Raw genomic sequence first — 13,795 nt, 5'->3', positions numbered from 1 at the left:
TCAGTTGGTGACGAACCGATTTAGACTCAGGACGAAAAATCCAAGACTGATATTGTAAAGCCTGATGGAATACAAGAAATACGATATATGTATTTAATAAACGTGAGTCTTGGCCACTAGATTGGCTATTACCAAACTGTGTCATCCAAAGATCTCCTGATTTAAATTGTGAACTTTTAGCTATAATGGATTTTCGGGAACGGATGAAATTGTGAGGGAAAATATCTACATATCGTTCTTCACGTATGGTCATTCTGTACTATATACCTTGTAACCACGTTTACCACGATTGCCCACGTTGGCTTCACGGTTGACTCCAACGTCGGCCCCACGTTGGGCGCCATTTTATCTGTAACGTCCTGGTTCTGATCGGGAGCACGCACTGTCTGTTGCCGGCCTAGCTCAGGGCCAGAGGGAGGGTTCTTGTGCTTCCCCAAATCAGGGTTACCAAATAAAAGAAATCGACAGTGCTTAAGGGAAGGGAGTGGCCAAAGTGGTGGGGGGAGAGAGAGAGAATGAGGATCTTAGCTTGGAGAACTCAGGTGTTATAGATCTCCTCTTTACCCGCCCTACCTTGTTGCACCATTATCATTGGGCAACCCATTTTACGTTAGCTTGTCTCTGGAAACCCCACGGAAATATTTAGACGCGATTCATTATAATTTCATTACTTCATTATATTCATTAGATATTTCAATGTTTGGTACATTATTCCTACTATAACAGATTCTAATCCTAATCCAATATCATTATTCAAAGGGATTAACCTAACCTTAACCTAAAATGATTTAGTTTGATTTAAATTTTATGATTTACTTAATTTATATTGATTGGAATTTAGAAAATTAAGGAAATTACTTTATGTTGCTCTACTTCATGATTTTACTTCATCCAAAATATTCATATACATATTTAGATCTCGTTTATATGTTATTCTGACACATATTTGTAGGTTGTTGCGGCTATGCCGTACTTACAGCTCGTCCCTCGAGGTCAGCAGGCCTGTCGACTTCCGATGCAGCTATGTATTTATATGTATTTTCTAAAGTTTACTTCATAATAGTGTAGATATATATATATATATATAGATATTAAAGGATGTAGTAGGTAATTAATTTAACAAAAGCAAAAACTTTCAAAACTTATTAATTCTAGAAAATAACAATTATTAACAATTATGATTCAAAATTCTTTAAAGTTTTACATTCCCTACAGTGGCAGATCAGCTATGCATCTAAAACTGTGGGGGTTATATGGTATTTGTTTTTCTGTTAATTCTCTTGGGGAAACAACGGCTGCAGCGTGGTAGAAAGCAGAAAACAAATCCGCGAGAGCTACTTTTATAGTAGGCGAGAGGAGAGGGGGTTGATTCCACGCCTCATGGAAACCTCGTGGTCCTTATGTAATGTTAGGGAACAGCGGGGGGGGTTTCATGACGATCCGTTACTGTTCCTCCAAAACGCTCCGTAATAGCTCTAAATCCTCATCTCGGATTCCTGCGTTACTGGCTTATATATATTTTATATAGGTGCTCGGCCGAAATACCAGGCCACCATGGCTCTGCGAAATTTATGGCCATTAGAACTTCCCCAAGAATTGCAGTTTCTTTTTCTCACCTGATATTGGCCGACCCACAGGGAAAATTAAACAGCAACTCTCAATTGCACTTGAAACTCGCACTTGTTTGGTTGCAACTAGTTTCATAAATTCACTTTTATTCAAATATAAAGATTGCGGAACACGTGTAATTAGATATTTCCACGTGTTTTATTCTTAAAAAGGTGAAATCTTAGGTCAATCCGCTTGAGTCAAAGAACGATTTGAAAGTGAAACTGGGCTTATCTTTGCAACGAAAACGAACCTACTTGCACATGCCAGGGAGCTTTAACGGTTCTAAAAAAAAGGCATAGGAAAGAAGGGGACGGCAAGTGTGCACTTTTGGAGACTACTGCAATCTGCACAATGGGACACATCTGAAATTGTTTGTCTTAAAATTTGCTCGTGAAAATCACCCTCACACACCCTAAAAAATATCAGAAAAGTATAAAATTAAAATTTTTTTAATATTTTCGCCGTGCTTCTTCTTGCCACCACGCTTACCGATTCCAGGAGCGCTTTGTCCGATTTGTGTAGGCTACAGTTCGTTTTGCTGCGTTTGCTCCTGGGCCAGAACCACGCTGTGACTGGGTTATTAAAATATTTTAGACGTCCAGTCCTTTGCAGCGCACACACACACACAGACATGGATACATGATAGTACAAATACAGATGCAACGCCTGGACTTGGACCTATACCAATGGTCCAGCACTGTGGGGCAGGTTCTGTTTCCCATCGTCTCGCCATTGCCTTCTCGGTACCCCTCTTCTACCGCCCTTGGTGTTTCGTATTCGTAACTTTTCGTATCGTTTCGTTTGGCTTCGTTTTGGTTCACTTGAGGTTGAAAATTGCACAGATGCGCCAAAGTTTTCTTCATTTTTTTCGTTGTTTTTGTTATTTGCATTTTTGCAAGGAGAGAGCTTTTTTGCACTTATTCTCCGTTCAGCGAGTGCATTTACTCATCTGGCCTAACGGTTCGGCTAAACTTTGTCCCTCACCACGACCCTCAAAAGCTTATTCTTCTTTCGGTGCAGACAGACAGAGACATTGATTTCGAACGGTAACAGAGTGTGCGGGGGTTAATGTGTTTGTGTGAGTGTGTGCATATGGTAAATGTCCAATTGTAGATATAGGGGTGGAACAAAATATTGTTGGGGTTGGTCAGGATGAGACAGCTTTTTTTTTTATTGTTCTGAAGGGGATCTTGGAGATAATAGAGGTAGTCTATAATATTAGAAATTATGCTTATTAAGATAAAAATATTAAAATTTATAAACTAGTTAAAAGTAAGATGCTTAGCAGAATAGAAATAGAAATGTTAGAAATGTTGTCACTATGATTGTTGCGGGATTCGAAGTTTTTTAGCGCCGCCAGAGTAATTATGAGTAATGAGTAAACTTAATTCTATATTCTCACATTTCGGCACAGTTGAGGCACATGGTTACCGTCTGAGTTAACAGAGATTCAACACCCGCTTAAACTATCAGTTCTGCAACTTCGGCGTTGCCGGATGCCGCGGGATCAGTTTAGATATCTATCGTAGGACTCCCTCTCGATAGGTGGAACTGCCAGCTTCGTCGCGGGTCTTGTATAAACGCCAGATTGGGTCCTCACGGCGGCGCTCCTCACTTGACCGTCCGAGCTAAGGTTCACCTTCAGGACTCTTCCTTTCGGCAACTAGCTACGCGGCTGTCCGGGATCGCACACATACACGATGTCCCCTCTACAAGAGGAGGAATGTACTGCATTAACAGCTGCATTTGCAACCACGCTTATCAACACTCTTTCTCGGCTGTTAGTACCATCGATAGTAACAAAAATACTAACTATCAGTTAATAACTAGTAGCTACAGTTACAGTAGCAACCCTGCAGAACTGGATGTGTCGATTGGCCATGGGTAAGTGCTTACCTCGCCGATCACTACATGGGTACTTACTAAAGTGACCCTATAGTAAACGACGGTCGAACCACCTAGTCGACTCGAGTTTGCGATTGACCCGAGGTAAGTGCTTACCTCGTCGATCACTACATGGGTACTTACTAAAGTGACCATATAGTAAACGAACGTCGAACCACCTAGTCGATTCGATTTAGCGATTAGCCCTGGGTAAGTGCTTACCTCATCGATAACTACATGGTTACTTACTAGATTAACCCTATAGTAATCGAACGTCGAACCACCCAGTTAATAAATATATGCGCATTAGCGCATAAGTACAAAATAACGGCAAGCATCGCTTTTGTTTTTGTTATTTTGTGGAAACAGCATACACAAGATTAAAGACAAAACTTCGATCATGCTTTACATCGCTGTTTGCTTACGCGTCTTCAAAACAACAAAACAAAAACAATTGTCCAGAAAGAACAGTTTGTTTTATTTTGTGCTACTCTTTCGCTCAAACGCAGCTGTGTTTGCTGGCTGTCGAAATTTTTTCAAGCATTTGAGCTAAGAAGTGCAAAGCGGATCAATCGATTATTAGGTGAGTGACTTAAAAAATAATATATGTTTGTAATATAAAATATGTTTATGTTTATTTTATGTATAAATATGTATAAATATATTTTAGCTAATGAAGTGGTCTGGGCGTATCATGTGGATGGCGTTCAGGGGAAAGGTGCCCTAAGAAAAGAATAAAATTTTTTTGGCGTTATAATCGGTGTGTATTTTAAAAGATAATTGTTTAATAATCATTATACACTTTAATCTATTAAAACTTGATTAATCCTTTTTATTTCTAGATTCAATAACTGCAGTCGGCGGTATTGGCCCAGCTGAGGAACAATTGAGAAAGGCGCTGCAGCTCCAAAAAAAGAGATTTTAAAAACTTAAGCAGCCTAAAAGTAATGAAAGAACAAACCTCGTTATAAAAAAAAAAATTTAAACTAAATAAAAACTGTAATTGCAATTGTACATGTTTTTTTAATTTATAATGGCAGGCCCCTCCATGGGGTCCAATGTAAGTTCTTACTTCACCGACCTCTTCATGGGGTCCGATGTAAGCACTTATTTTACCGGCCGTTCCATGGGGTCCCATGTAAGCACTTATTTTACCGGCCGTTCCATGGGGTCTAATGTAAGTAGTTTCTTTAAAGACCCTAATATGATGCACTATTTCACTAGTTCGTGGGTAATCGAGGCGGTGGCGATTGACCCTATTTGCGGACATTTCATACAAAAATGGAAATTAAAAAACGCATGGCTAGACGCCACTTTGTAAGTAGTGGTGGTCTGCTGGTAAGTGCTTATTTCCCCAGCAACGAACTAGTGCTCAGAACTGCAGGGAATAACTACTAAAATAGTAGTAAAAATAGTAGTAAACAAGAAAGCAAAGCTAACTTCGGGCGGAGCCGAAGTTGATATACCCTTGCAGCTAAAACCGGATATATATTGCAAACATCGGATATAGTTGGCCGATCCTTATGATAACATCATAATAAAACCAATCAATTACAATAAAAAATCGAAAAAAAAGTCCCAAGCTTCTATCTTCAAAAATACAAAAGTTGATATTTCTACCAAATACCATTTCCGATCGTTCAGTTATATGGCAGCTATAGGATATAGTCGGCCGATCGTTATGAAATTTGGTAGATCGGATAAACTGACCAAAAATAGAATGTGTACCAAGTGCCAGCTTTCTATCATCAAAAAAACGAAAGTTGGGTCATTTCCGATCGTTCAGTTATATGGCAGCTATAGGATATAGTCGGCCGATCCTTATAAAATTTGGCATGTCGTAATATTTTGCCAAAAATAGCTCTCATGTCAAATTTGAACTCTCTAACTCTAAAAACACCAAAGTTATACCATTTCCGATCAATCAGTTATATGGCAGCTATAGGATATAGTCGGCCGATCCGGGCCGTTCCGACTTATATACTGCGTGCAAAGGAAAGAAGGGTGTGTGCAAAGTTTCAAGACGATAGCCTTAAAACTGAGAGACTAGTTCGCGTAGAAACAGACAGACAGACGGACAGACGGACATGCTCATATCAACTCAGGAGGTGATCCTGATCAAGAATATATATACTTTATAGGGTCGGAGATGTCTCCTTCACTGCGTTGCACACTTTTGGACAAAATTATAATACCCTCTGCAAGGGTATAAAAACGTAGTGTCTGCTACATCATTTAGCTTTTATCCGAATGAACTTGGTAACTTGAATTTGGGCTAAATTAAACTAAACCGTCTTCTTCCCCGCAACACGCAGTATATAAGTCGGAACGGCCGGGATCGGCTGACTATATCCTATAGCTGCCATATAACTGATTGATCGGAAATGGTATAACTTTGGTGTTTTTAGAGTTAAAGAGTTTCAAAATTTTTTGATCAAGTTTTTTATCAAATTTTACAGAGAGCTATTATTGGCAAAATAATACAACCTACCAAATTTTATAAGGATCGGAAGACTACCTTTCATGAGTCTTTTGTGTTGCAACCCTAAGAACTATCGATAGTTGTTTCTTGCCTATCGCTTGCCAATCGAGACTAGTAGGCCCTGATGGAGGCCCCAAAAAGAGTATAAAAGGCGGCGTTCCTTCATTCCAAATCAGTAGTCAACGGACCTCTAACCCGTCGACTTCTCGCTTTTTATTTTATTTTTGTTTCCTTTAATATTTTTTCAAAAGCCGATTTTATGATTTATTTTGTTTTAAAAATTAAATATATAAAATAGATTTTTAATAAGAGACTTACCTTATCCATATCCATTATCCATATCCGATGAAGATCAGTTGGAAACAGACAGTTACAAAGATTATGAATCGCAAGTAGTAGTAGTTCTCCAAGGTACTGAACACCATGTAGAAGTATGCCAATTCGTAAGATCCGAAGATGTTCTGAATCAGTCGCCAAAGGTACGGAATCATGAAAATAAAATAGCAATTAATATTGACGAGCGATCATGAAAGAACCGCTTGAATTGGGAACCCTAATACCATTAGCACATTAATACCATTACTACATTTTAATGGATATATGTATCTATTACTGAAAATATGGAAAAATACCAACTTTGTATTTTTCGATAGACAAAAGATTCTTGAACTAACTTAGTTTTGGTAACACTAATAAAGCTACGGACAAGTTGGTAAAAAGAAGTATTGAGATAATAAAAAAGACTTTTCAAATTGTCAATTGTAAATTGTTATTTTGTGTTTAATTGTGGAATACTGGGAGGCTTTTTCCAACAGAAAAGAAACAGTTCTCATTGAAACTATTATTAATACCACAGTGCGACCAAAAAAAAAAATTGTAGGAACTTTTGAAGTGACCTAGTAGTAATCGTTCACTAGGTCGAATATAGTATAAAACCGTGTTGATTGATTTATTTAAAAAAACGGGTTTTCGGCACTTTTTTGCTCTTAAAAATTCCTAAACGCGTAATTTTAAAACAATTTTAAAAATTTTCACGTTTCTTAATAGGTAAATGTTATAGCTTTTGAAAAAAATATAGATCTTTAATAATTTCAACATAAATGATACAATTTTACACAAGAAACTGACTTTTTGGGATTTTGTTTTTGTTTTTCGGACTTTGACGCCATTTTTTCGGTACAACTTCCAAGAAATGGTATTATTTTTGACACATCAACATTGTCTTGTTAATTTTGAATAAAACGAAACCAATTTCATTGGGAAATTATGAGAATTGGTAAAGTTATAACGCTTTTCCCAAAACAAGTCAGTGCAATTTAACTAGCGCTCCGGAGTAAAAATGTGTAAAAGAAAGTCTTATTATTTGCTTTTGTAACGAACTGTCTTTCTGCTGCCGATCGCCACAATTTGCCACGGCTAGCTCACAGAGTTTCGCGGATCCGTTCCACCGAATTTATAGATTCGACGTGATTGCCCAAGCCCAGAAAGTAATACAAATAGCTTGAAGTTTCCACACTCTTTATTTTGAGACCTCTTTATACTACAAAAGGCTTTCTTTCTCTTTTACTCGTTGCTCCTTCCGTTCCTGTTGGCTCCGTCGTCGGCGTCCTATGCGGGTTGTCCGGGATACGCCGCCGCTGTTCCGTCGCCGCCTATACTCCGTCGCCGATGGTACTCCTGTCGCCGCGCTGCCAGCGATTCCGCTACCTTCTGCCCTTTGGCCTTGAGAAAACACCCCCTTGGGTCGACTACGACTGATCTGACGGTTGGCTGCGGTCGGTCGCCTCCGCTGCACCGGGACACCGTGCATACGCTCCGGTGCCAGGTTTGGGAGTTTGTTTGCTGACTGCCGCCTTCGCTACACCGGGACACCGTGCATACGCTCCGGCGCCAGGTTTGGAAGTTGCCGTGCGACGTCTCCGCTACACCGGGACACCGTGCATAGGCTCCGGTGCCAGGTTTGGAAGCCGCCGTGTGCCTGATCGTATTGTCGCGCTCCCGCTACACCGGGACACCGTGCATACGCTCCGGCGGACCCGAGTTTGTTGTGGCGGGGCTGGTGACCAGGGTGTTCTCACTTGGTCTGTGACTTGGACGCGAGTTCTTGAGTCGGCCGATCCGTGTTTCGCAGGACCACGCCTGTTGGTTGTGATTCTAGGAGTCGGTAAGGCGTACGCCAGACTTTATCCTTTCCTCACTTCCTTGCAAGGCTACCTGCCGTGTTCGGGAGTGGCTCAACTCGGTCTCCCCACCCTGGTTCTGTCTTGTGTCTCGTCCTGTACGTCTCGTGAACACCGGGCGTGCGATCTTGAGTCGGTCTATCCTTGTCTCGCAGGACCACGCCTGTTGGTTATGATTTCAGGAGTCGGTAAGGCATACGCCAGACTTTATCTTTTCCTCACTTCCTTGCAAGGCTACCTGCCGTGTTCGGGAATGAACCAACTCGTCTACACGACCCTGGGTTTCCGGAGGAAGGTCCAGCAATGGATCCTTTCCTTATTTTCTTATTCGCTCTTCTCGCGCTTGGCTGTCGGACTCTCCAAAGGCGGTCCTTCAACTCAAACAAAACCCGAATCCTTTTAGAAACGCTCTAACACTTGAATGGCGGACTCTCCACAGGCGGTCCTCCAACTCAACGCTACAAGCTTCCTAAAAAGACTCGTCCCGAGCCGCTCCAGTGGGCCTCCTTTTATTCTGACTGGAGCGCCCGTTAATCCTCCTGGATTCTGCTCCTGCCGTTAATACTGCTTCCAGAATCACGCCACTTTCCCGTTGGCGGGTCGCTGTCCGTGGCCCCTCGTCTCCCCCGGCCACGGATCTCGGCTGCTGGTGCGTGGTGCACCAGTGGGCTTCCAGGGCCCGTTGCACTCTTCGTCGAAACCCCCCCCTCTGCTCCTTGCCGCTCACCCCGCCACACTTTCTAAGGCACGCCTGCACATCGTGCTGATTCCCCACTGGACTACTTTCCCAACGTTGCCCCAGGACCCGTTACGTTCCACGTCGATTCCTTCTTCCCCCGGGTGGCGCCGTTTACCCTTTCACCTGCCACCGTTACGTTCCACGTAGATTCCGTCCTCCCACGGGTAGCCCTTCGCCAGAACCCACGGTAACTGGCTTTCACCTTTCCCCCCAACCCCCCGTACTGATCCTGGCGATCAGGATTCCCTTGGGCTGCCCGGGTTGTTGACCGGTGGTTGACCCCCTTTTTCCGCCTCCTCGAATTAATTTTTTTTTTGTCTTTTTATATATAAACTTTTTTTTTTTTTCCTTTTTTTATAACTTTTTTCTTGACTTTTACTTTTTAAACCTTCCTCAATATCTTCACGCCGTTGGCTCCTCCTCGCACTCGGAAGCATACGGCTCCAACCTGCGCCATGACACACCACCTTCCGGTGCGTCCGCGCCTCCTCTCCACCTCCGCCGCCACCCTCACACAGAGCTCCGGCGGCCAGTCTGCTTCTGGGACCTCCTTGTCGCCTCCATCCGACGCTGACCTCATCAGCACCGGCCTCGTTGGCCGCTGCTCCGGGCACGAGTGCTGCCGGCCCAGCGCCGGCTTCCGTGGTGTTGGCCACACCCACGGCCCCTTCGTCCACGGCTCCTCCTCCTTGTCCTCCTTCCTTGGGCGTGGCGTAGGTGGTGCCGCAGGCCACGTTGACTCCTGCTGCCTCTTTCTGGCGGCCGTTGCCACCTCCCTTTCCTCCGGTCGTTCCGATCGAGGGCGTGGTGTTGGTGGCACCGCGGGCCACCGCGTCGCTGGCCGGGTCCTCTTCGTGGCTTTCCTCCTTTTCGCGGCCTCCACCAGCCGCCTCTGGATTTGGTATATAATGGTATATACCAGGGATCGGCACCCCAATACATTGATATGATTTTACCGCACTAGTGTTAGTAACGAATAGCAGAAAGTAGGCTGTGTGCATGACGTTTCACACATGTATACTGTGTGTGTGTGGCAGAGCTCGGGCAGAGAAATTTCCTATGCCCCCGAGATAGGGCCGTGCCGACCTCTGGTATATACCTTATTTTTACAGATAAATATATATATAATTTGAGCTGTGTTTCGTGTAAATCTTTGTTAAACATGTGCGTCTTTTTTGTTCGTATATGTTGTGCGTTACAATTTTTATGTAAAGTTTTAAGTATTTTCCCCCGATTGCCCCCAAATAAAATTTATGTGGTGTTATAGACTAATGTTTAAAGATTATAAAAATGTTTACTTTAGCTGCGGAAGCCTGCCGCAGCACTTTTGCCATTACAAAATGCAACCTAACCTCATTTTCCATCTCTGTTAGGATGGGTTTTTGGTAGATTTTTGGTGAAAGTTTCATAGCGATAGCACATCTATAAGTATTTATGGCCGCGGTTCCATACAAGCCAGACCACTGTGCGATCCTGAGAAGCCACAAAAAAGCATCGTAAAAGGATGAACAAATTGTGTAAACATTTTGATAAATGTTTTTTTTTATTCAATGTTAATTATCAAAAATAAATTTTTCTAATGATTTTTTTCCTGGTCACGTTTTTTAGCGCAGTCCTTTTCAAAATGAGTATCAGAACCACAATACAACTTCTCAAATAAAGTACTAAAATCATACTGTTTATAAATGTAATTTATACATATGATTCTTAGTTATAGTATATATCGTAATTACAGTTTTCTAAAATTACAAAAAGCTTATTTAAATCTAAGCTTAAGTTTTTTGTGAAATTTACAGTTGGTACAAAAATTAGTATAACATGTCAGGCTCTTTCCTATATCTATATCGATAATATTATTCGATAGAAACTTGGATAAATATTCCGTTTTTACTTCGCCACATACAATTATATTGGAAAACTTATTAAGTGGAGAAAGTACATCGCTTAAGCAGTTATAGAGTATTTCAGGTCCTTCCATCCAGTCCAATCCGTTAATGTTTTTTCGATGAATATTATGTTGTTGTTATGTTTCATAATTTAACTCCTTAATGTTGTGTGGAGGTTTGAAGTGAAAGAAGTTTGGTATTACAGTTCCTCCAGGCATGAAGGCCAATTCCTTAACAAATATTTGATTGTTATTTCCAACAACATATTGAAAATCTACTAAATTGAAATTGAAATTTGATCAATTTGGAAATTGATCTATCAAATTTAGTCATTTTAGAATGAGTTCTAAATGTAAACTGACTTTGGTGACTACATTAAGGTCTTTATATACCATTCATTTTATTATATAATACATACATAATATACATAATATAAAAGTTGCCCTCACATCTTAGGAGTTTGTATATATGGATATATACATTTCATTAGTAATACATAATGTATAATATATATAATTAAATATCTTCTTCAAAATAGTTTGAAAAATTATATTTTTATTTAAGTTGCGGTTTTGATACAGTGTTATTCTTTTAAAATGCTTAGAATTTTAGAACAACTGCTTAGAATTATAGAACTACAGAACTAACTTATTATTGGGGCTCTAAGTCCTTTTTATAGCTTCCCTTGCTGAAGCTTTTTGCAGATCAGAAGCTTTTCTCTCTGAGAGGCTTTGTTTTCATAAGAGAATAGATTGAGTCGGAACCTTTTACTTGAGGTGTCACCTTTTACTAGAGGTAAGGTGTCAACCTTTTACTGATGTTGACATGGAAGGCTTTGGGTCTCAATTAATCGAGGTGACAAGAAATTGTGAAATTTCCTGTGAAGTGGGTTCCCATATAAGAATGGTTTGAGCTGCTTAGTTTTAATTCACTTAAAAGCATTTCTGTTTACCCAAATATTGTTTTGGTTTTCAATCTGAAGTAACTCTTAGAAATTGGAAATATGAAATGAGGTCGTTTTCAGCCGAATTGGAATAATTAAAAGTTTATGTTTTAAAAAAATTGGAATACAATAAAATACAATAAAATACAATACAATACAATAATCAATACAAAAGGCTTCAGCTTCGGTTTACAAAATTTACTGATATTCACTTAAAGAAATTTTGTTGATGTATCACATCCCCATCCTTAAGAATTTAGCCTGTCCTCAGGCGGTTAGTTTGGGTATAACTGTAGGTCATGTTCTTTATTTTCTGAACTTTTAGTTTCTTCTTCGGGACTGATAACCTTTTGTTTTTTATAATTAATTATTATCTTTTTTGGGATGTTCTTAAATTTATAAATCAAATATATGATTATAATAATAATTATTATTGCTAGTAGTATTAATAAAATTGTTTGGGTTGTAAAGTATTGTTTTGAATGGTTTTGGAATATTTCTTTGGCTACGATATAGGATAAAGGTTCGAGTTTAGTTATGTTGTTGTTTACATAAATAGTTCGCGTGTAATCAAGCATATTTGTTATTATTACATCTTCTATTTGTATAGAACAGTTGGATGCTTTTATTATAATGTTTCCTTTTGCTTTTAGATCTATATTTATACAATTCTGATTTAAAAAAGTTTTTTGGAAAATTCCATTTTATTATAATGTTGGGTTCAATATAATTTAATTCGAAGCTCTTGTTCATTTTTGTATATCTACATTCTGTATTTGTTTGTCTTAAGAGACCTATTATACATTTATTATTTACTATTTCTTTTGTTTTTACTTGAAAGACCTGATTTTTTATGTAACATTTATCATTTATCATGGTTTCATTTATAAATTTATAAATTTTATAAATGGGGGTTTTAATAATAGTACGAGGAATATGAGAAATGTGTATGTACATAAGTAAATGAACCACTCACTGTATGTCCATCGGCGAAAGATCGATCTCGAATTAGTGTTTTTTGAACACCACTTTCACACCAGAATTAAAAATAAACGATTTAAATAAACTGATGACCAATTGATTCGCGAAAGTTTACACGTGGAGAAAAAAAAAAATTATATTCTTAGGTTCTGTTTCTTTTCACTTCGCTGAATGCCTGGAAAGGATTTATTATACCCTTGCAAAGGGTATACACACACAGTGAAGGAGACATCTCCGACCCTATAAAGTATATATATTCTTGAGGATCACCTCCTGAGTTAAGCATGTCCGTCTGTCTGTTTCTAAGCAAACTAGTCTCCTAGTTTTAAAGCTATCGACTTTGAAACTTTGCACACAGCCTTCCTTCCTTTGCACGCAGTATATAAGTCGGAACGATCGGGATCGGCCGACTATATCCCATAGCTGCCTTATAACTGATTGATCGGAAATGGTATAACTTTGGTGTTTTTAGAGTTAGAGAGTTAGAGTCAAATTCTACATGAGAGCTATTTTTGGCAAAATAATACGACCCACCAAATTTCGTAATGATCGGCCTTCTATATCCTATAGCTGCCATATAACTGAACGATCGGAAATGACGCAACTTTCGTGTTTTTGAAGATAGAAAGCTGGAACTTAGCACAGATTCTATTTGTGGTCAGTTACGCCGACCTACTAAATAACGATCGGTCGACTATATCTTATAGCTGCCATATAACTGAACGATCGGAAGTGGTTTTTGGTAGAAATACCCACTTTGGTATTTTTTAAGTTAGAAGTTTGGGTTTTTTTAGATTTTTTATTGTAATTAATTGGTTTTGTTATGATATTCTCATAAGGATCGGACAACTATATCCGATGTTTGCAATATGGGAAAATCCCAGAAGAGGTCCACCAGCGACCAATTTTTAGCCCTTGTACACGCACATGGTTCTGGCCAGGCATATTTCGACTTTTAACGTTAATTTAACTTACTCCCAATTTAGATATCGAAAATTGCTTGTAGGTAATCTACACAAATTTAAAAAGTATGGTGTTAAAGTATGGTGGGCATGCGATTCGAAGACGAAATTTCCATTACAAGGAAAA

The 13,795-nt window shown here is 39.6% G+C and overlaps 1 protein-coding gene and 1 long non-coding RNA gene across 2 annotated transcripts; one reads left to right on the top strand and one right to left on the bottom strand.

The window, feature by feature from the left end:
* Window positions 1-3,370: 3,370 nt before the first annotated feature.
* LOC138927462 (uncharacterized) lies at window positions 3,371-4,467 on the top strand. The gene is made up of 4 exons (XR_011443965.1): window positions 3,371-3,705; window positions 3,761-4,078; window positions 4,166-4,255; window positions 4,338-4,467. It is a non-coding gene; the product is annotated as an uncharacterized lncRNA (long non-coding RNA).
* A 4,469-nt stretch (window positions 4,468-8,936) lies between these two features.
* LOC138927464 (PE-PGRS family protein PE_PGRS4-like) lies at window positions 8,937-10,305 on the bottom strand. The gene is made up of 3 exons (XM_070282744.1): window positions 10,249-10,305; window positions 9,345-9,786; window positions 8,937-9,019 (listed from the first exon to the last, which is right to left on the bottom strand). The coding sequence occupies exons 1-3, from the start codon at window positions 10,303-10,305 to the stop codon at window positions 8,937-8,939; spliced, it is 582 nt and encodes a 193-aa protein (XP_070138845.1).
* Window positions 10,306-13,795: the final 3,490 nt, after the last annotated feature.

The sequence above is a fragment of the Drosophila bipectinata genome, unplaced genomic scaffold (genome assembly GCF_030179905.1).
Source record: "Drosophila bipectinata strain 14024-0381.07 unplaced genomic scaffold, DbipHiC1v2 scaffold_268, whole genome shotgun sequence".
Lineage (NCBI taxonomy): Eukaryota > Metazoa > Arthropoda > Insecta > Diptera > Drosophilidae > Drosophila > Drosophila bipectinata.
The sequence above is the reverse complement of the archived record's forward strand: the minus strand, read 5'-3'. Positions and strand labels throughout refer to the sequence as shown.

What these genes read in the sequence shown, in the direction of transcription:
- LOC138927464 (XM_070282744.1), bottom strand. Translation starts at nt 10,305, where the DNA reads ATGAAACTTTCACCAAAAATCTACCAAAAACCCATCCTAACAGAGATG. An exon ending in TAACAGAGATGGAAAATGAG is followed by an intron (nt 9,787 to 10,248) that starts GTTAGGTTGCAT and finishes CCAAATCCAGAG; the next exon opens with GCGGCTGGTGGAGGCCGCGA. An exon ending in GGTGGTGTGTCATGGCGCAG is followed by an intron (nt 9,020 to 9,344) that starts GTTGGAGCCGTA and finishes TAACGGTGGCAG; the next exon opens with GTGAAAGGGTAAACGGCGCC.